This window comes from Phacochoerus africanus, chromosome 15 (assembly GCF_016906955.1).
Source record: "Phacochoerus africanus isolate WHEZ1 chromosome 15, ROS_Pafr_v1, whole genome shotgun sequence".
NCBI lineage: Eukaryota > Metazoa > Chordata > Mammalia > Artiodactyla > Suidae > Phacochoerus > Phacochoerus africanus.
The window spans coordinates 14,018,748-14,041,415 of NC_062558.1; the positions used below are offsets into that span (position 1 = coordinate 14,018,748).

Genomic DNA, 22,668 nt, shown 5'->3' on the forward strand with positions numbered 1-22,668 from the left:
TAACAGCTGACAGTGATTAGGTAAGAGTTGTGCCTTAGTTATCTATGGCTGTTTAATAAACTTATGTTTAATATACATATCTTATACATCTTACACATACATATTATCCAATGCCATTCCTTCAAAAGGGTTTTCAAAGCTCTCCCAAAGAAAGAAATAGAAATGGAGTAACAGTAATTTCATTCTTATCCTCATTTTGTAGATGGGGAACTGTGGCCCATTGAAATGAAATGACAGCTAGTGGGGAGTTCCCTTGTAGTGCACTGGGTTAAGGAGCCAGCATTGTCACTGCATGGCTCAGGTCACTACCGTGGCAGAGGTTCAATCCCTGGCCTGGGAACTTCTACATGCCGTGGGTATGGCTACAAACAAACAAAAACAAAACAAAAGCAAATGACAGCTCGTGGGTGGCTGAACTGGTAAAATGACTCATTCCAAGGCTCTCTGAAGGACACCTGTGCATTGCTTAATTCTCCACAAGATACAGGGCTCGAATGAAATGAGGCTGAGTCCAAATAATATTACTTAAGAAAATAAGCTTTGAAATTATAGAAACTTCCATTTTTGCCCATGATGGAGAAACAGGGATCGGATTTGTCTTCATAGCTCAAATCACTACAAAACTAGAAGAAAAAAGTTTTCAGACATTGTACACAGTGCAAGACAATAATCCTAGAAAAGAGAAACAAACAAGGTGAACCCAATAAGTTCCCATGCTCAGTGTCCGGACAAAGTTTCCAGGCCACAGCACAGGGAATGGAAACTAAAACAGAGAGAGACCAGTGATCTTGCTGTGTTGAGGAGGCAGTGTTCCAAGTTCAGGGAGGACAAAGCAAAGAAGGATCCTCAGAGATTTGCAGAAGGGGCTCCTCGAATCTTTGGCTAAGTCCTCATCTACACGTGTGTGTGAAAAAAAGTGCTGACACTGTGAGGAAAATACTGGGGAAAAAATAGGGTCTGATGAGTTTCTATCACCACCAGTGATGGTGAAAACTTCCTAATACGTGACACATCAGGTAGCATCCTCAGGAGGGCATTGCCTTTTGGGGAAAAAATACAGAAAATACAATCCATAACCAGGATGAAAACAAAACAGCCAATAGAAATAGAACAAGAAATGATAATGGAACTAGCAGATAAGGATGTTAAAAGAGCTATTTTAGATATACTCCATATGTTCAAGAAGGTAGAGAAAAACAAAAACATGATGGAATGAGAAAGAAAAGATCTTAAAAAGACCCAAATCAAACATTGAAAGGTGAAATGTACAATATCTGGAATATAAAATACACTAGCTAACATTAACATCAATTAGACATTACAGAAGAAAATATTAGTGAACATGAGATAAATATTCATAATAAAAAGCAGACAGGAAAAAGAAAATCAAGAAACAATAACCTGTGAGATAATATTAAGTGGCCTAATCATAAGAGTAACTGAAATCCCAGGGGAAAGGGAGGGAATAAAATATATATTTAAAATATAATGGCTGAAAATTTTCTGAAGTTAATGGAAACTGTAGTTCCTGTTGTGGCTCAGTGGTAACGAACCCAACTAATATCCACGAGGAGGCAGGTTCAATCTCGGGCCTTGCTCAGTGGGTTAAGGATCTGGTGTTGCCGTGAGTGGTAGTGTAGGTCACAGACAAGGCTCAGATCCTGCATGGCTGTGGCTGTGGCTGGCTGCTGCAGCTCTGATTTGACCCCTAGCCTGGGAGCTTCCATAGGCAGGAGGTGTGGCCCTAAAAAGCGGAAAAAAAAAAAAAAAAGGAAACTATACCCACTGATTCAAAAATCTTAATCTCTAACCAGAAGAAACATAAGAAAACCACATAATGACACATAACAATCACATTTATGAAAAATCTTAAAAGCGATCATAGGAAAAGGGACACATTATATACAGAGAAACAAAGATAAGAATTACAGTAGACTTTGTCCTTGAAACTATGAAACCTAGAAATGCAATAACATTTTTAAAACACCGAAAGAAAAAAATTAAAACTCTCGACCTAGAATTCTATATCCAGCCAAAATATCTTTTAAAATAAAGGCAAAAAAAAACCCCAAAAAACAAAAAAAAACTTTTCAAACATGCAGAAGCTTAATGAAGTCATTATCACTAGATCAGCACTATGAAAAATGCTGAAGGAAGTCCTTCTGGCAAAGGAAAGTGATACAAGATGGACATTTGGATACATATAAAGGAATGGTAACATATGGGTAAATATAAAAGAGGTTTTTTTCCATTTTAAAAACTGCTTTGAGATATAATTGATAGTTTACAGCAAAAAAAAAAAAAAAACCCAATAGATTATGGAATTTATAACATGTAGAAGTAGAATGTTATGATAATAGCACAAAGACCATGGAGGAGGGAAAGGAAAATATAGTGTTGTTAGGGGTCTTGTTCCATATTATTTAATGATAGGCTTTGATCCATTAAAGATAAATACTGTAAACCCTAGAGTGACTTTTTTTTGTTTGTTTGTTTGTCTTTTTGCCATTTCTAGGCCCGCTCCCGAGGCATATGGAGATTTCCAGGCTAGGGGTCGAATCGGAGCTGTAGTCACCAGCCTACGCCACAGCCACAGCAATGCGGGATCTGAGCCGCGTCTGCGACCTACACCACAGCTCATGGCAACGCCAGATCCTTAACCCACTGAGCAAGGCCAGGGATCAAACCTGCAACCTCGTGGTTCCTAGTCGGATTCGTTAACCACTTCGCCACGACGGAACTCCGAGAGTGACCTATTTTTTAAAAAAGAGCTAATATACTATTAATGTAGATAAAATTGCATCATAAAAATTGAATTAATTCAATCTGTCCAAGACAGGAAAAGAGGATTAAAAACAAAAAACAGGAGCTCCTGTCATGACTCAGTGTTTAACGAACTCAACTAGTATCCACGAGGACGAGTGTTTGATCCCTGGCCCCGCTCAGTGGATTAAGGATCCGGGGTTGCTGTGAACTGTGGTGTAGGTCTCAGATGCGGCTCAGATCCCCACGTTGCTGTGTCTGTGGTGTAGGCCAACAGCTACAGCTCCAATTCGACCCTTAAGCCCGGGAATCTCCATATGCTGTGGGTGTGGCCCTAAAAAAAAGAAAAAAATAATAACAAAAAACAGATGGGACAAATAGAAAACAAATAGTAAGATGTTAGATTAAAATCCAGCCATATTAATGATCACATTAACCATTTATGGTCTAAACACTCCGTTTAAAAGGCAGATTGTCAGATTGGATAAAAAAGCAAGCCTCAACTATATGGTGCCTGTAAGAAATCCACTTTAAACATAAAGACACATAAACATAAACATAAAGACACTGTAAACATAAAGTAAAAGGATGGGAATTCTGGTTTCCAGTCTGTCACGTAAGGAGCTTAGAAGTCATCAGTTCCATTCGAACAAAAAAGATGAACAAAATGAAAATCAACAACTCTTCTTGCATCCATCAGAGAATTAGGTCACAGGATGTGAAATAATAGAAAATATATATTGGTCTTTGCCTCTGGTTCCTGGCACAGGGCTCCTGAAGCCCTTGTAAATTCCTAAGTGATAAGAGCACTGGGAGCATCTTTTGTTCTATTGCAGTGACTCTGCATGGGCATCTGGGTGGCTCTTGGATGGGGGCTGCTCACCAGAAAGACTAAACCATAATTAGAAGCTTGGAATTTTCAGCCCCACCCTCCATTCTCAGAGAGAAGGGAAAGGGGTTGAAAATGGAGTTAATAATTGATTGTGCCTACATAAGGAAGACTCCATAAAATCCCCAAAATACAGTGTTCAGAGAGCCCTCATGTGGGTAAAAACATTCACACCAGGAGGGCAAGGCACCCCAGCTTCATGGGGACGTAAGTCCCTGCACTTGACACCCTCCTGGAACTTGCCCTGTGTATCTCTTCATCTGGCTATTCATATATAACCTTTATCATATCCTTCAATAAATTAGTAAACATAAGTAAGAGTCTCCCTGAGTTCTGTGACAGGCTCTAGCAAATTAATCAAATCCAAGGAGGGGGTTGCTGGAACCTCTGATCTATAATTTATTGGGCAGAAGCTCAGGTTATAACCTGCGCTTGCAACTGGTGTCTAAAGTGTGTGATGTGGGTGTGTATATGGCAGGGGGGCGGGGGGGGGGCAGTCTTTTTGGACAGAGCCCTTAACCTGTGGGATCTGATGTTACTCCAGGTAGATGGTATCAGAACTGAGTTAAACTGTAGGACACTCAGGGGTGCTGCAGAAAATTGCTGGGTGAAAAACTCCATTCAGGAGTTCCCTGGTGGCTCAGCAGGCAAAAGATCAAGTGTTGTCACTGCTGTGGCTTGGGTCACTATTGTGATGTATATTCAATCTGTGTTTGATCCCTGGTCCTGGAACTTCCGTATGCCACAGGAACAGCCCAAAACAAAACCCCAAACCTCCATGCATTTGGTGACCAGAAATGAAGAGTTTTGTGTGAGTAGTAAAGGAAATTAACAGGGAAGAAACATACAGTAGGGAAGAATTGGTTTTTTCTCTTATACAGAAGAAGAAAAACTAAGGTTTTGTCAAAACATAACTGTGTGTCTCTCTAATCTTGGTGAACTGCTGCTCCCAAGATTAGAGAGACACACAGGTAGACACAGAATCACAACTTAGCAGAGCAGAAACCCTTGAGGAGAAACCGCCGCAGGACACAGCACCAGTTTCCTTTTTACCTAGTACATGATGTTGGTTTTCAACAGCTACAAAAATTTTACAAATTATACTAAAAGGCAAAAAACATAGTCTGAAGAGAAAGAGCAAGCATCTGAGCCAAATTCAGATATGATAGGGATATTGGAATGACCAGCCCGGGAATTAAAAATAACTATGATTAATGTGCAAAGGGCTCTAGTAGAAGTACTAGATAACACGCAAGAAGAGATGGTTAATGTAAGCAGGGAGATGAGAATTCTAAAAAAGAATCCAAAAGAAATGCTCAAAATCAAAAAGCACTGCCATAGAAGCGACAAATGCCTTTATGGGTCCATTAGTAGACTGGACACGGCTGAGCAAAGAGTCAGTAAGCTTACATGTCAAAAGAAACTTCCCAAACTGGCTGGTTTCCAGAACTTCTAAAAGTTATTTTAGTTAGCGTATAGTTGTTTATTTGATGTTTTCATGGGAGAACTAGGGCCTGGAGCCTCTGAGTCTGTCACCTTGCTAACATCCCCAGTATGTAATTCCTCTGAGTGAGTTGACCTGGTATTGTGTTTTAAATGTCTATTTCCAATAGTTCATTAAGGTATAAAAAATACAATTGTGTGTTGCCCTTGTATCCTGTGAGCTTGTTAAACTCATCAGTGCAAGGAGATTTGGGGGGTAGATTCCTAGGGGTTTTCTAGGTAGACAATCATTTTACAACTCAATATTGAGTGAAGTGCAATGCAAGGGTAGGCAAAGAATTTGGAAACTTTACAAAGAAAGGTATTATTAGCACATGAAAAGATGCTCAACATTATTAGCCATCCGGGGAATATGCACCCTAAAGGCACAATGAGATAATATTATACAGTTATTAGAATGAATAAAATTTATTTATTTTATTTTTAAATTTTTAAAAATTTTTATTTTTTTGGCCACACCCATGGCATGCAGAAGTTCCCTGGGGAGGGATTGAACCTGCACCGCAGCAGCGACAATGCCGGATCCTTAACCGGCTACACTGTAAGAGAACTCCTAGAATGACTAAAATTTAAAAGGCTGAAAATACCAAGTGTTGCTGAGGATGTGGGACACTCAGAGCTCTCATAAACTGCTAGTGAGAATGTACAGTGGTAGCTTTGGAGGGCTGTTTGGCAGTCTCTAAGTTAAACAGTCTTTTACCAGATACTCTGGCCATTTCACTCCCAGGTATTTCTTCATGAGGAATGAAAGTCTATATCCAAACAAGTACCTGTAATTGAATGTTCGCGGCAGCGTTATGTACGTAACTGCAAAAAAACCCAGACGGTCATCTGATGAATGGATAAACTGTGGTCTATCCATAAAATGTTATTTATTTAGTGATAAAAATGAACTACTGATAAATACTATAACATTGTTCAATCTCAAAAGCAATGGATGATTCCACTTCCATTAAATTCTAGAAAAAAATAATGCTATAGTGACAGAAAACAGATCAGTGGTTGCCGGGCGGGGGTCGGGGGAGGCATGGGGAAGGGAATTGACTGCAAAGGAGCACAAGGAAACTTACTGGCCGATGAAGAGGTTCTAGTCACAACAGTTGTGCTGATTACACTCTGTATCCACTTCTCAAAGCTCATCAAATTGCACACGGAAAACTGGTGAATTTGTTTGTAAATAACACCTGAATTGGTCTGACTTGAAACATACAATATTGGGTGCTAGGCATATATTTCTTTGGGCTACAGGTGCCCACGGCCCCCAAAATAGAGAAATGTGGAATAAGAAGATAACTTCATTTACTTATTAATTCTATCATTTATTTATTCCAAAATATTTCTTACACACGTATTAGGGAACAGGCATGGCGTTAGGTATTGGGGATACAGTGGAACCAACTTCTTCCCTGATGTTTGGAAAAAGGTGCACTCTAGGCAGCAAAGGTGCACAGGAGAGGCAGTCAGACAGGGACGCAGGTGGTGGCTGAGCTGACTCTCGAGTCATCAATGTGTTGTGTTTCTTTCCAAATGTGTTCACATAATGCTCCTCAGGGAAGGCCAGGGGCCTCTGCTGCACAGAGGAGACAGTGGGGGCTTTCCAGTCGGGCAGATGTGGGCTCCACGACTGGTCTGGCTGCTGATTTGTTGGATGACCTTGCAGAAATGTCAATCGAGCAGAATCTCATATTTTCCACACCTAGAATCAGGGGGAGCCTAATTACCTATAGGTTGTTCTGAGACTAAAAGATAAAATACTTAACAAAGCACCCAGCTTAATAAAGGATGTCATTAGCAACTGATGATGAGGTGCACCTATCAGCCTCCTCCCTGGTTACCATAAACCTCGTCCTACCACCCTGGTCAAACACGAGGATGAGGAAAGAAGGGACTGGGGCTCCTTAGACTCAAGACTCAGAATATCTTGAGCAGTGGAGCTGGGGTGGGGTAACTGTCAAGAGCCCGCCAGGAGAAGGCCCCACCCGGACTGGGGACTGGAAGAGGACACAGGAAGGCATCCTGTCCCTTCTCTGCTTCCCCAGGTGGTTCTGCACCAAATCGCTGCTCTGACTTGCATCTTTCTAGTAGAAATTTCTAAGCTTCCTTCCAATTCTAAAACTCCACCACCCAGGAGTTCCCACTGTAGCTCAGCCGTTAACGAACCCGACTCATATCTGTGAGGACTCGGGTCCGATCCCTGGCGCCGCTCAGTGGGCTAAGGATCCGGCGTTGTCATGAACTGTGGTGTAGGTCACAGGCTCAGCTCGGATCTGGTGTTGCTGTGGCTGTGGTGTAGGCCGGCAGCTATAGCCCTGATTCAGGTCCCTAGCCAGGGAACCCCCATATGCTGTGGGTGCGGCCCCAAAAGACAAAAACAAAAACAAAAACAAAACTCCACCATCTATAAAGCAAAACTCAAAATGCAGGTCTAGTTCCAGCAAAGAGATATGAGGACATCACTCCCGACCATCCTCTGGCACTAGGTCCTTTGAACTGTCATACCCATGCCTTCCTGCACAGGGGGTGTTGCTGCCCATGCACAGCAAGTGAGCAGACCCTGGCTTACAGGATCTTTTGACAGCTTCCTTCTGAATGTGGGTATGGTGACCATCCAAAGCAAGCACATGGCAGTTTTCCCAGCTTTCATGACACAGTTCACTAAATGATGAGCTTCCTGAGGGCTGGGACCATGTCTTTGTTGTATCTGCATTCTCAGAGCCTGAGCTGCTTCAGGTTTGTGAAAGAACTAAATGGGCACACCATTTAGTGTGCTCTGTCCCATCACCCTGCACACTTGCCCCTTACTTGCAGGGGCTAGGAGGCCACCTTCTATCCCTAAATGGACTAAATCATGCCTTGAGCAAAATAAAGTCAACTACTCAAAACAAAAATCTCACGTAGTATCTGTAACCTTTCGAGGATCAAAAAAGTGTTGGAGCTGGAAAGACACCACTCATCTGCCACTCTGTGAACTGGTGACCTTGGTCAAATACTTAGAAACTCTGAGCCTATTTCGTCGTCTTTGAGATGAGGAATTAATGACGCAGCTCTTACAGGCTTGAGGTAAGCAGGATCCCTGGTCTTGGGGACAGACACTTGGAAGGATCCTGAGGTTGGTTAGCCCCAGCACACCTGTCCTCCCCCTGCCTGCCTTGTTCATCTTGGGCTGGCAGCACCAGGCCGCATCTCAGCAGGATTTTGTAATCCCTCCAGGCGGGACAGCAACAACTTGATTGACTTGAGCCACTAAGGGAGGGCAGGATCCCAAAGTCACCCAAGAGGCCTGAGTCAACAGGACCACAGCCCCATGGCCCAGCTCCCCTGCTAGTGGAACCCTAAGCCTTGTTGGGATTCTGGTGTCTTCAGGATGACCGGCCACACCTTCCTCTCACCCTGGAGCTTGCCGGCCAAAAGCATAAGCTGTGGTTTGGGAGCCTTGGTGACAGCTCTGCAAGGCACTAGAAGGACCCTGCCAACAGCGCTTCCTCGTCGTAGGGAATGCCAGCACTTTCCCATGACTGGAGCCCCCACCTCTGTGTAAGCAGCACGGAGTTTGCTTCTCTTCCTGGTGCTTGGAGGAGGGAAGAAATGTATTGAGGGCCTTCTGTCAGGGGTTTTGCTAGGTCTTGTCTTTTTTTAATCCTACAGCCATTGCTCGAGGAAGAAGCCTTGAAAAGGTGGCCCTGAGAGGGGGTTGTTTTGAATTCCCAGGGGGCAAAGTGACAGCACAGGAAGGCCTAGAAGTGAAGCGGGGAGGGATGCATGATCAAGCTGTCATGGGTAAGGGGGGGGGGGTCTCCCATTATTTGGGTCCTAATGTGGAGAATCAGAAGGAACTCCAAGTGGGGGCTGTGGCCACATCAGTACACCCCTGATTAAGCATCTTCATTTGGGGTGCACATCAGGCCTTCAAGGGCGTGGGTCTCTGCCTAGCTGTGCTGTCCTTTGCTTCTTTATTAAGAATCCTCCTGCACCCACTGTGTGCTAGGCTCTGTCCTTCACCTTCAGAGGCTCTAGACGTGAATGGGGAAAATGATTCATCCCAAAGTCCTAATAGTAGGGTGGACTTTGATGAGTCAGGGAGCAAAATGAAAATTCAGGAAAAAAAGAGATTGCTTCTGGGAGCCAATGACAAAAGACTGGAGAAGCTGCTGATGACATCAAAGACAGGCCTTGAAGGCCCACAGGTGAAGGAAGGCAGTCCAGCAGGAGGGGGGAGGGGCAGTGATACGGAAGATCCAAGGTCATGGGCTATGGGAAGAGACCACTACACCAAGAGGCTGGGGGGACACACGTGCCGTGGGTGTAAGGTCCAGGGCAGGAGTGTTACGGAGTGAACTGGATGAGTGGAAAGAAGGGCTGGGCCGAGAGCCGTGGGGGCAGGACTGACCAGCAGAGGGGTCAGGAGGGAGGGAGCGCTAGGCTGTGAGCCCCTAGGACACTGACAGCTGTCACTTAATCAGGCTGAACCACTGCAAACAATGCTAGGTGTTCAAGCCAGGACTGAGAGCACGGGTGCCCGTAGTGAGTCAGGGTACAGAAGATGGCCTGGGAAAGATGAACCAGTTCCTTTCAGACCCACTGAATTCGGGGGGCTCTGGGGATGCCACTGGAGATGGTGTCCGAAAGCTTGAGACTGACTGGTGAGGGCTGAAGACACAGGGCTGAGACTTGCACAGAAATAAGCAAACGTGTCAGCCATGGATATGTATGCAGCCAGGAACTTGGATATGTTTATGTAAGCTGTGGATACATATGTAGAGAGAACAGGGAGAGAGGACAGAATATGGCCAGAGCCTGCAAAAGACTCCAAAACCTTCAAGGACCCCCTGCCTCCTCCTCAGGCTCAGCTGATGGCAGACAGAGGGAGCCAAGGAGCATTTGGGAGCGAACGCTGGGAAGGGCCTTCTAGGGGGTCTGGGATGCTTGTAGGCGGAGATGGACACAGCCTGGAAAAAGCCCCTCGGTGGGGGAGCCCTGAGGACAAGAAAAAGGGACGACTTTGTCAGTGCCCCTGGAGTCCTTATCTCCCCAGCTTGGAAGGTTCAGGTTGAGTTTGCCTTCAGCAGTTTTCCATTTTCCTAACCAATGTTCGTTCCTGCTTTTGTTCTGACGGTGCTCCAAGGGTGCCTTGGCTGCCAGGTGAAGTGAGGCTTCCGGCAGGCCGCTCCCCCGGTCCTTCCACACCTGCTTTCCGCAGCATTCAGGCTGAGAGAGGGGGGTTGGTGGTGAGGGTTAGGATAGAGAAGCTGGCATCTGTCTTTCTTCCTCCCCACTTACGCAAAACACATTTTTAATTCACTTTCTGTGGAAGAACGTCCACATAATTCTGCGTATTTGTCACAGGGTTAGAAATGTGCTAAGAGGGAGATTTTAGTAGAAAGTCACTCCTCAGGTTCAAGTCGAGTGAGTTAGCAGAGACGTTCTCACAGCTTGTCACCCAACTTGATTAACACCCATATGAATGCGGAAGATGCAGCACCATCCAGCCAGTGTAGGGCCTGGCTACATTTCACATTTTCTTTTTTATAGCTGTACCCTTGGCATATGAAGTTACTAGGCTAAGGGTTGAATCAGAGCTGCAGCTGCTGGCCTACGCCACAGCCATAGCAACGCAAGATCCGAGCTGCATCTGCGACCCACACCACAGCTCATGGCAACGCCAAATCCTTAACCCACTGAGCGAGGCCAAGGATCGAAACTGCATCCTCATGGATACTAGTTAGTTCTTAACCCCCTGAGCCACAGCAGGAACTCCTGGCAGTCTGTTCTAAATGACCCAAGTTGGCAGGTCTTAAGGTGGGTAGACCCTGTCATGCATCTATCTGTCTCTCCATCCTGAACTGGCCTGGGCTCAGTCTGCAGTTGGGGCTCAGTGAATGTTTTTAGAACTAACAACCATTTTTCAGCAACCATGTACTTTTCTCTAAGGAAATCCTTAGAGAAAATTTACTATGTAACTGGTTATAGAATTCTTCCTTTGGTCAAATAATTCACTGTAGTTTTCCTTAAACGTTGACTGCTAGTGTTTGCACAAAAGTTCAGCTCAGGCAAGAGGAAAGCACTCGGTGGGCACGTGTGCGCTGGCCTGAACCCTGCAGCCACCATGCTCTGGCAACCCCAGCACCCCTGATCCCACCTACTCTTTCCCATGGGCCACCTCTCTGCCTCCTTGACTGCTCCCATTAAGGCTTTGTGCGTGTCCTTTTAGCATAGCCAGTATTTCCTAACTGCAGAGTCTATTTCCATGCAATGAGTCTAGTCATCCTCTTTATTAGAACATGACACTAATTTGCTCATTAATAACTGAGCGCTATAAAGTCAGGTATCAGAGCACCCAATCTGACCTCCCCAGCTCCACATGCCAGAGCAACAGGCTCCAAAGTGCAGTGGCTGTAGAACCCTGCAAGGTAAACAGGGTAGCAATGGAGAAGTTCTTACTCAAATCTAAATACGGCGCTGCTTGCTGGTCCAGAAGCTGAGATCACTTGGGAGACCAGTGCTGAAAGGTTTCTCTGATGCTGTTCCTAAAAAAACACAGGTCCCAACTTGCTCCTGCCAGTCAGCTAGCAGGTGAGGAGAGAAGCAGAGATATGCACCATGGCATGAAACAAATACTTGCTTTGGTTTCAAAAGCATCCATATTTTCTACAAATTGGAAGGAACCCGATCTTTGTTTCAGAGACTGGCAAAGAGGTTTTACCAAGCAGAGTTGTTCACCCAGTTTCCCACTGAACTCTTGACCACTTTGGAAGGGAATATCCATTGAGAATTTCTAAGCTGCAGTGTATCTGAAACCATTTTGTACAGTTCATATAAATACTAGTAACTCAAGTTCACCATACAGCTCTTTATAGTTCACCAGGTGCTTTCAAATATATTCCCATTTAAAAGTAACAGTGACATGTCAAGTAAGAGCAAGAGCAATAAACAGATAATTCTCTTTAGCAATCTTGCTATAAAGACAGGAGAAACCAGGTGTGCCAATAAAAAAGCACGGGTTTGTGGTCAGGGTAGAGAAGGGGGCCAATGATAGCTGGTTCTCTGAAAGCAGCATAAATTTAGTCATAAAAATCAAAAGAGGTTCTTTATCTGTAAAAGGGGATAACAATAATGGTTATCTTACTCGGTTGTTTGAAGACTAAATGAATGGATTTATTTAAAGTGCTTGGGGAGCTCCCACTGTGGCCCAGTAGGTTAAGAACCTGACTAGTATCAATGAGGATGTGGGTTCGATCCCTGGCCCTGCTAGGTGGGTTAAGAATCCAGTGTTGCCATGAGCTGTGGTCTAAGTCGCAGTTGCGGCTCGGATATGGCATTGCTATGATTGTGGCGCAGGCCGTCAGCTGCAGTTTCAATGAAGTTCAACCCCTAGCCTGAGAACTTCTATATGCCAAAGGTGCAGCCTTAAAAAAGCAAAAATATAAAAATAAATTTTAAAAAAAGTGCTTGGAACAGGTCAGCAACCTCAAACTGCATACAGTTCTACTGTCTATTACAATTAACAGAAAAGGAAAGAAGGGCACTACGAGTCAATATTCAAGACCCTCTCCATTGGATAAATTGGAAACCTGCTTCCCTCTTAAAACTGAAGGATGCCAAGAAAAGCACTGAAAAATATAGAATTAGCATATTTTCAAAGAATGAGATAACTTAAGACAAAAAAACAGCTCATTTGTTAACACTTTAAGAAATATCATGCCTAGGAAATACAAGTGTGCAGAGAGCATGTGTTTCATTGCTCTGTGTTCCACTGAGATCCAGGAAACTAAAAGGCCTGACAAAAGAGACACTTGGGAAAAACGAAAGCTGAGTATTTCTAGAGAAAATAGATTCTGTGCCATGCAAAGCCAATGCCCCCACTGTCTGCTCTTGGCTGAACATGTGCCTTTTTCTCAGGCTATACTCACCTGATGATTAAAATAATTGAGGAATCCTTTCTGCAGCCCATTAAAGTAAGAATCATCACCGTCTACAAGCTTCCTCTGTGAGAGTCTCACGACAGGACTGTGCTGGCATCTCAGCTCCAGGACCTTGCCTCAGCACCTCCCTCCTCTGGTCTTCACCCCATCAGACCTACAGGCACCTCGTCTGCTCCCTATAGGCTCATGTGTTTCCGCCTGCACACAATTCAGTATAGTCTCCTGGCTCTTATTTTAATTGACAAAGTTAAATGAAACGCAAAAAACAAACAAAACCCAGTCTATATACATATGGATTTTAGAGATAATTCCCTTTAGGCTTCACACAGCCTACCCTCTTCTGGAACTCCAGCTTCACATACAAGATAGGACAAGCAGGAGCAGAGGTAACTTGGGCATGTGCCCTCTGGGAAGAAAAGTGACTTTAAAAATCTTGGGTGCTTCACTAGATTGGACCTTGCCTGGGCCTCCGAAGTCTGAGGGCCACAATAAAACTCAGAAACTAAGACCCCAGGCTCTGAATTCATAAGAATTTTCTCTTTAGGTTGTGCCTGTCCTTTTAAACAATTAGCACCATTCAGAATTCTCAGGAGACTAAAAACAAAACCATCTTCATATATTTTCTCAGTTTTAAGAATCTCAGGGCCATGTTTTTGTATCTAATGTATGTATGACCCCCAGAGTTAAAATCAAGGGCAAAAGCTCATCAGATCGTGGTGAGTTTTCCTTCTGTTATCCAGTAGCATCTACGAATCAAGCGGAGGGCAGCACACAGCCCGCCCACATGCCACACACCCCTGGCCCTTGAAAGGTCTATCAGGAGCAGGCCACCTGCGGCAGCAGGAGTGGGAACAGGCAGTCAGAAGGAGGGTAAGAGGAAACCGGGAAGTGAAAATAAAGTGGGGGGGGGGGCAATGAAGAGGGAGAAAAATGGCAAAAGGATGAGAAAGAAGAGATCAAGACAGCAAAGAATAGCATAGAGAGGAAACAATTTAAATCTTCAGCAAATTTTTTTTATAAAATTCATTCTGAGTGTGAAGGTGCCTGCAGTTTTCCGGGGAAAGCCGCAGGGGGAGAGTTTAACCAGCTCCCAGGGAGACACGCCAGGGTGTGGCAGCGGCAGGATAAACAGGGGAGGTGATACCATGTGGTGTGAGCAAGACTGAAAGTATCTTTTACTCTTTATGAAATATTTATACTTTTAAGAACCATCACAAGGTGGGCCAAATCTAAACAAAATTAATTTCATAAGTGAAGGGAGTCTCAGCTTTTTTTTTCTTTTTTTTTTTTTAAACCTTCTGAGGCTCTCCTGATTGTTCCAGATAAGGAGAAGGCCACTCTCAGGGGTCTGTCCTCAACAACACCAAAGGGAAATAATCTGACCACCTCTCACTGAGGAACTGCAAGAGGCCTCCTATGAGAGCTAGAAAGTCAGTTCACTTCTTAAACATTGTAGTCCTGGGGAGAAGACCTCAAAATATATGGACACCACTGCTTAGGGGGAGAGCGGGCCACAAATTGCCTATCAAAACCAAACCATGGAACTATACTCAATATTTTGTAATAATCTATAACAGAAAAAATCCTGAAAAAAAAAAAGATATATATGTATGTATGGCTGGATCACTTTGCTGTACTTCTGAAGGTAGCATAACACTGTAAATGAACTATACTTCAATTAAAAAAAAAATCAGGAGTTCCCATCGTGGCTCAGTGGTTAACGAATCTGACTAGCATCCATGAGGACGCAGGTTCAATCCCTGACCTTGCTCAATGGGTTAAGGATCTGGCATTGCTGTGAGCTGTGGTGTAGGTCCCAGACGCGGCTCAGATCCAGTGTTGCTGTGGCTGTGGTGCAGACTGGCAGCTTCAGCTCCAATTGGACCCCTAGCCTAGGAACCTCCATATGCCACAAGGGTGGCCTAGAGAAGAAAAAAAGAAAAAAAAAATCAAACCAACTCTGATTTGGGAATGTAATCATGTAATACCGACTTGGCAAAAATGTTTGGTTGGCTATAGAACAGAAAGGACTATCTGAATCCAAACTATTGCCTCTTAATCCTTTAATTAGACGAAGTCCTTCAGAAGGAAGCACAGTTCATTGTTACCAAAGGAAGTAAAGAGCAAATGCAGACTGTGGTGGACCTTCACACACGTGCGTGCACACACACACACACGAATATGAAGAAACACAGTTCATGAAGGTTTCAGAGTCTAAAAGAAATGTACTGTTTATGAGGGCCATGACTTGGAACATTAAGCAGCTCTGGGAATGGGATGTGGGACAATGTGGCGAGGGCGAGACACGGCAGGGGCCGGGCATGTCGGGGACTGTGCGCCTGGGAGCCCTGCTGACTGAGCCTGAGGAGCTGGCGCGGCAGCCCCGGTGGCAGAGGGGTCGGGAGGCCCTGGCTCAGAGATTTACTCAGAATCTTTCTTTTTCTTCTTCTTTTTCACTGGCGTTTCATCTAGCATACTGGCCACTGCTGCCTCAACCGGCTTTGGTAGCTTTTTCTTTTCTTTCCTTCTTCTGGGCTTCAGGGGAAAGTCCTGGTCACTGAGTACCTCCCTGCTATCCTCTCCGTCCTCAGCGGAGACACCAGAATTCTCGTCCCTGCCAGGGTCTCCGAGCTGCCACTCAGCTCGGGCTCTCTTCTTCTTGGCCTTGGGCTGGGTGCCGTTTTCCACACTTTTGTCTTTCGCCTCTTTCTTTCTCTTCTTTCCCCTTTTGCTCCGCAGGGGGGTCTCTGAAACACCTGGCCCCTCAGCGGTGTCCTGCAGCTTGTTCTTTCGCTCTGCCATGCGCTTGGCAAAGTACTCATGGATGGTGAAGGCACTGGTGGTCGTGGTGGAGGTGTCAGTCCCCTCTGGAGTGGCGGGGCTGGACGTCTCCTGAGGTGTGGAGAAGAGTGAAAACCCATTACACATTAGCTAACCATTCCATCCCGCACCTCAGAGCCCCCCACCCGGCACCAGAATTTCAAGCCAACAGCTCCTTGGCAACAATGTTATAAATGGTGATTAGGTTCCTAGAGTTCCCATCAGAAACAAAGACCGTGAAATCCCGGTCTGTGACTCTGTCAACACCTCGTTCAGTTTTCCGTGGATTACTCAGGTCCCTGTGCACGGACATGCGAACTTAGCCACACGTAGGTGTTAACCTTTCCTGTAACAGGAGCCAAGGGCCAGCCTAGACTCTGGTGTGCCCAGAGTGCCTTTCTTTACTCCAAAGGCTGAGTGTGGCCCTGGCAGCCACTCTCCGGAGAAGGCAGCAGGGTTGGAAGGGAATGTGTTCCCTCCTATGCCCAGAAAGAACCTGAGAGCACGGAACCTTCCACCCCCTCTGGATGGGAGAGGCCCCCCCATCCCCCCACAGTGTGAACACCATACTCAAGGCTGTGTCCCTGCTGTCTCAAACAGAGGAATCACTCACACCTAACAACTGGGATTAAGTGTGGTTTACATTCTCATTTTAAGTAAATATGCTCAGCTGTGAGGCTTGAGAAAAAAAAAAAATCCTAACTTAACAGGTTGGGATGAAAAATGAAAGGCTAGTGTCACACCATTGTGGCTGTGTCCAGTGATGGAAACGTGGGTGTGAAAAAGGAAGCACCTTCCAGGTTGAAGAATACAAGGACCATACTTTAAGTAAAGTCAATGGCTGGAATAACTCTGTCCATCGTCTTTAAAAATAGTCAAGCCCTGGAGATCCTGTCACGGAGCAGCGGAAGTGAATCCGACTAGGAACCATGAGGTTGTGGGTTCCATCCCTGGCCTCATGCAGTGGGTCGAGGATCTGGCATTCCTGTGGCTGTGGTGTAGGCTGGCAGCTACAATTCCGATTCCACCCCTAGCCTGGGAACCTTCATGTGCCACGGGTGCAGCCCTAAAAAGCAAAATGCAAAAAATAAAATAAAATAGTCAAGCTCTTAAACAACTATGCTAACCTTAGGTTTGCATGATTACCTGGCCTCTTCCATCATATTCACTTATCTGCACAGGAAGAGACTGGTTGTTCAACTCTTTCATGGGGTGGGGAAATAGCTTTCTGAATGAATCCACTTCCAAGTTGGGAGTCTACAAATTATTCTGAATGGGGTGGGCAAAGCTCTGCTTGTGCAGTTAACTTCATTACAACCAACACATATAAATGGACCATGTATTTTCTTTTTCTTTTCTTTCTTTTTATAGCTGCACCTGCGGCATATGGAAATTCCCGGGCTAGGGGTTGAATCGGAGATGCAGATGAGGCCTATGCCACAGCCATGGACACAGTGGATCTGAGCCACATCTCTGACCCATGCCACAGACTGTGGCAATGCCAGACCCTTAACCCACTGAGCGAGGCCAGGGATTGAATAACGATCCTCATGGACACTATGTTGGGTTCTTAACCTTCTAAGCCACAATGGGAACTCTTGATCCATGTATTTTCTTTTGTTTTCATCTTTTGCCTTTTCTAAGGCCGCTCCTGCAGCATATGGAGATTCCCAGGCCAGGGGTCTAATTGGAGCCGTAGCTACTGGCCTACGCCACAGCCACACCAACATGGGATCCGAGCTGCTGCATCTGCAACCTATACCACAGCCCACAGCAACGCCAGATCCTCGACCCACTGAGCGAGGCCAGGGATCGAACCTGCAACCTCATGGTTCCTAGTCAAATTCGTTAACCACTGCGCTACGACGGGAACTCCAAAATCAGGTAGTTTTTTTAAAAAAATTCAAAAGGTAAAATGCAGAACATGTGGAATAAACCAACTGAGCTTTTAAAGTGTTATCTATCAATATTCAGCTTTGGCTTGTATCCCATGAGGTAATTTTGAAAAACATTTAAAAATAGTGGCCATAGGAGACAAAAACAAGGTCACTTTGCCTTGCAGTTCCTGAGATGTTGAAAAGGAGCTGAAGTTTTGCATAGCAGAATAAAAAATCTTCTCAAGGCTTTCTTGATCCTAGCCAATCCCTGTCGGATGGACAGAAAGGTCCTGCCTTCCATGTAAGGAAGGGCACACAGCCACACACAGCAATTCTCTGTGAAGGTGGCCTGTTTATATAAAATAGGTCTCATTTAGTTTCACAGTATTAAAGGCGTTTGTCTTATGTGGGCCAATGCCTCTGGAGTGTATCTGTGTCTTGGAACTCAAATTCAAGTCATATCCTGAGGTTCCTTACCTTGTTTACCTATTTATTACCTTCTGAATTCCTTCTTTTAACAGTTAAATCACAGGAATTAATTACTGGTATTAATCACACTTTTAATTACTAGAAAATATAAGATCTTTTTGAGTCACTTGTTGAATTCAGTGGGCCTTTCTAATCCTAGAAAATAACTACGCTCATAATCACCTCCTATGGTGATAAGGATTTCAATAATCATGGGCCACTGCACACCAAGCTCAGCAGAGCATGGAGACAAGCTAGAGCGGTGCCAGCACCCAAACCCTATTTATCCCAAGGACAGTGGAGGCCAAACAATGACTTGCTGGGGAGAGCCGGTGAACGCCAGGGGCAGCCTCCCACATTCTGGGAATGAATCTGTTTTAAAAACAAAGGAGGAACAGGTTGCAAATCTGATTCTTGCAGGAGCAATGCCCAGGACTCATATATTATAAGCTCAGATCTTAATGATTTTATAAATCATTTTATAAATCACTGTTTGCTACAGTGATCACAATCCCTGTTTCTATATTCTTGGCCTTGAATATGAAAAATGTACACCTTTTCAAGAAAACTAATACTTCTCATATCTGATCTCTACTTCAAAGTGAACAGGTACTGAGAAAAGCACCAGGTAGTTACTTTTGAATATTCTGAAATAGCGACAGCTTGCATCTTCTCACACTCCCAGTCGACACATCATGCAATCTCACAAAACAAAAATCTGTAATACTGAATGTGACTATCATTACTTCATAAACTTTGAGAATCCTAATTTGCTAACAGTGTTCTAAAAACTATAGTAAAATAAATTTACAAATAACGTGAAAACTTTCTGTTCCATACAAATACCACCAAGGAAGGTATGGTTAACTAATGATCTTACTTACGGAACATTTGATTTAAGCTTAGGGATTTATGAAACCTCTTTTGAAAAAATTCCAATTCCCACTATTAACTAATGGAGGTCCTTAGGTAAATCCCATAAGCTCTCTGGGTCTCAGTTATCTCTAATCAAGTCAAATAAGCAGATTAAACTAGATGACTTCTAAGGACACTTGAAAGCCTAGAATTTACTGATTTTGGGCTGGACATTCCTCTATGACACCAGAGACCAGAGGAGGGACAGCCAGGCAGTGGAAGCAGGTGGCAGGATGAGCTCGGCTCACAGACCATCACCCCAGCTGTCAAGCCAAGATGCAAAAGTGAAATCAATGTACCTACAAGCCTATTGATAAAAAAGCATTTTTACACCACCTGTAAGAAAGCATACAGCCCAAGAGCAGATCTAGTAACAACACTCGGGAAGGCCAAAAGGGCCAAATACTATTTTGTACTGAATAATTTATAAGAATTCATTTAAAAAATTGATATAAAAGCAAAAAAAAAAATCCAAAAAACTAGAATATGAATCTATTTTAAACCTAAGTCCTAGAAACCATCCTACTATTCCTAAAAAAGGGTGGAAGAAGGTAAGAAGCTGGAACTTTTAAAATGCCAATAAATTCCCATTTTGTACTTAAGGTTTTGAAGGTTCTCTTTTTATGCATATCCCTGGGCCTGACCATCCACATTGATCCTTCTCCTGCCCTGACCCTGTGCTCTCCAAGGAAGAGGCTCTCCGGCTCCTGGCACGACTGGGAGTGTGGTGGCTCCTGGGATGGACATCCTGCATTCTCTCCTCAGCTTTCCTGCCCCACAGTCTCAGATCCCTTAAGTTCTGCTCGAAAGCCAGGACAAGGACTGGCTGTCAGTCACGGCCTACACGAGGAGAGGCGCAGGCTTTCACTGGGCACAGTGAAGGAGAGTTTCTCCAAGGAACGCCCCCACTGCCCCCACCCTTCTATTGACCATGATGTCCCGTCCGTTCAAAGGTCTCCTCACCCAGCTGGGGCAGGGACGTGTCCCATGGCGCTGTGTGTATCCAAGGCAAGCAGTGCGCCCAAGGCGAAGTAGCTTTCCAAAGCAGAGTTCAGTCAGTGAGGAGGGGAGACGGTGAGGGGAGACGGTAAGGGAACCGACAAAACGGCTGAAAAGATCTCCCCTTAAATCGGTAATACAGCCACTATTGCACTGCCTTTTAAACTAAAAGAAAGACCCAAAGGTCCATCTTGAACCATTTCCCATACATTTTAGAAGCTACCTTTTAAAAGAACAGAAAAAGAAACAGTTTCTTGTGTTGTTCTAAAAAACTGTTTCACAGGTTAATCTTACCTGTTCTCAGACAACCTCACAGTCTCACTTCTTTCGGAACTTTAGCGTGTGTAGCATGTGTTTAAAAAAAAAAAAATTGACGATCGATTTTCCCAAATGACAGCAAGGGCCTTAATTTCTATCCAGTCAATAAGTGCTCTGTGGGTCAGCACCCAGGAGGGCCAGTTCCCCACCTCACAGGACCTCAGTGCCTTAGAGCCAGAAGAGCCCTGAGGGGCTGCCCCTGGATCCTAGAGCGCTCACAGTCAGTGCACTGAAGAAAGAGGCCATCATTTCCTGGATGCCTGCGGCGTGGCAGTCACATATCATGTGTCACCTCACCTTTACAGAAGTAGAGACTCAGCCCCAAAGCACTTAACATTCAAGTCTGATGGGGGAATTGGCAGAAGTGGGATTTGGCCCAAGGCTGCCAGACACAGCCTCTGCTACAGCATCCTGCCTTCCCGTCTGTCACACAGACCCACTTGTCGCTGTTCCCCTCTCTTCAGGAATCAGCCAAACACTGAAGTACACATCAATTCGTCTATGCTCAACTTCAGAAGGCAGCGTGAACTGATGCTAAAACCTCATTCATAACAAAAATGCCACCGGAAATAGATATTACTTTATAAACAGAAAAGAAACCTCTATTACCTAATTTGTAATTCATATAGATAAAAAATAGCCTGAAGCCAGGCTTAATAGTTCTATAATTTGTCAAGCTGGCATGTAAATTAACTTGGCCAAGTGTGAGGTTTTAAAGCAGGAAGCAAAATCCAAGTCCAACCTCCCACCTAAGGCAAGACTGCCCCCTGGATAGGCTTCAGACAGCTTCCGCCAGGAACGTCCCACACCATGTCATTTGGTGTGGCATGCAGTCCCTTCCACTGCTAACTCGCTTTGTCTTGGTTTCTCTAGGGGTCCACAGCCACACATACACCATGTACCATGACTAGAGCTGGAGCACCTAAGGCCTAAGCCTATCTCTGGTGATTTTGAATTACAATGGGGTGGGGGTGGGGGGAGGACGCAAAGGAAACAGAACCTTGCAGAGAGCACTCCGTAAGACTTGAGGTATAATACACCACCACCGTGCAAGTGCCCGAGAGATGCACGTCACCTTTTCTCAATGTCTAAAGAATTAGCACTTGTCCTTGGCTTCTCTGAGGTGCTCCCTCTAGAGGATCTGCAGCTCAGCAAGCCATGTGCCCCAGCTCTTCTAGGTTCCCAGGCCTCGGGGTCACTCAAACATGTATGCTGAGATTTGTTAGCAGTAAAATGCCCAAATAAAGAGGCTTCCATTGAGTACTCTCAGAAGTGTGCTAGAACTTTGGGGGCCAGGAGACACTGCAGTGACGGAGAATTTAGTGAGGTGTCAGGGGCAGGTAAGCCATAGGCATAAAATCTTAACCACTAGGCTAAGTCTACAGTCCAGTGATGAGGTTTCAGAGGCAAAACCTTTTAGCTCATCAGCCATTCTCACATGTCCCTGCTGATCTTAAGTGACAAGACGATTGAAGCCTGTTGATTTCCATGTTGAGATTAGGCTGCAACAGTAATTAATCGTGCAGTGGACTTTTCTTGTCAAAAGAAAAAGTAGACATCCAGAGTTCAAGGGTAATGGATTTGGCAGTTGGGGTCATTAGCTCTGATAACTACGCTCATGATGAAAACATGCTCACTCCCACCCCAGCCTGTCCGTTGTCAGCTTGTGCTGGATTAGTCTGTGATGGGCTGACAAAGCTTGCCAAGTGAGTCATTTGAAAAGACACTTTGTATTTTTTCTAAACTTTTCAGCAGGACGGTTCTGACAAACACAAATTATGTCTTGACATCGTCCTGGGAAGTAGGAATTGTACCTGTCCATTTAGGATGGTGATGAATTCAGATCTGAAGTGACTTCATGACTTGTCAGGATGAGGGCAGTGCTGAGAGGAAGCAGATGCTGGTGCGTGTGAGCAAGAAACCCTTCGCCAAGAGCCCCCTGCCCCACTATGCTCCCTTCGATGTTCTTCTAGATCCTTCACACCTAGTCACATGTATCACTTCCTTAAAGATCATGCCAGACTGCCTTCTCCAAGAAGCTGGTCCCCTGTGGGATATCCTCTCCTGTTTACTACCTGTGACTAGCAGTTAATTACTTCTACTTTCTGGTTTTGCATAATTTGCTTTGTAAGCATCTTTCCAAGGAAATTTTAAGTTTCTTGTGGGCAGAAACCATTTTTATTTGATTTGTATTCTC

General features: G+C 44.8%; 1 protein-coding gene across 5 annotated transcripts in view; it reads right to left on the reverse strand.

The window, feature by feature from the left end:
• Positions 1-15,120: 15,120 nt before the first annotated feature.
• PINX1 (PIN2 (TERF1) interacting telomerase inhibitor 1) overlaps positions 15,121-22,668 on the reverse strand; it is a 73,991-nt gene continuing 66,443 nt past the window's right edge. For all 5 annotated transcript variants that reach the window (XM_047759944.1, XM_047759942.1, XM_047759945.1 and 2 more), the window contains one exon: positions 15,121-15,966. In XM_047759944.1, coding sequence (XP_047615900.1) covers positions 15,496-15,966 — 471 coding nt within the window. In that variant the 3' untranslated portion in view covers positions 15,121-15,495. The remainder of the gene's footprint in view (positions 15,967-22,668) is intronic.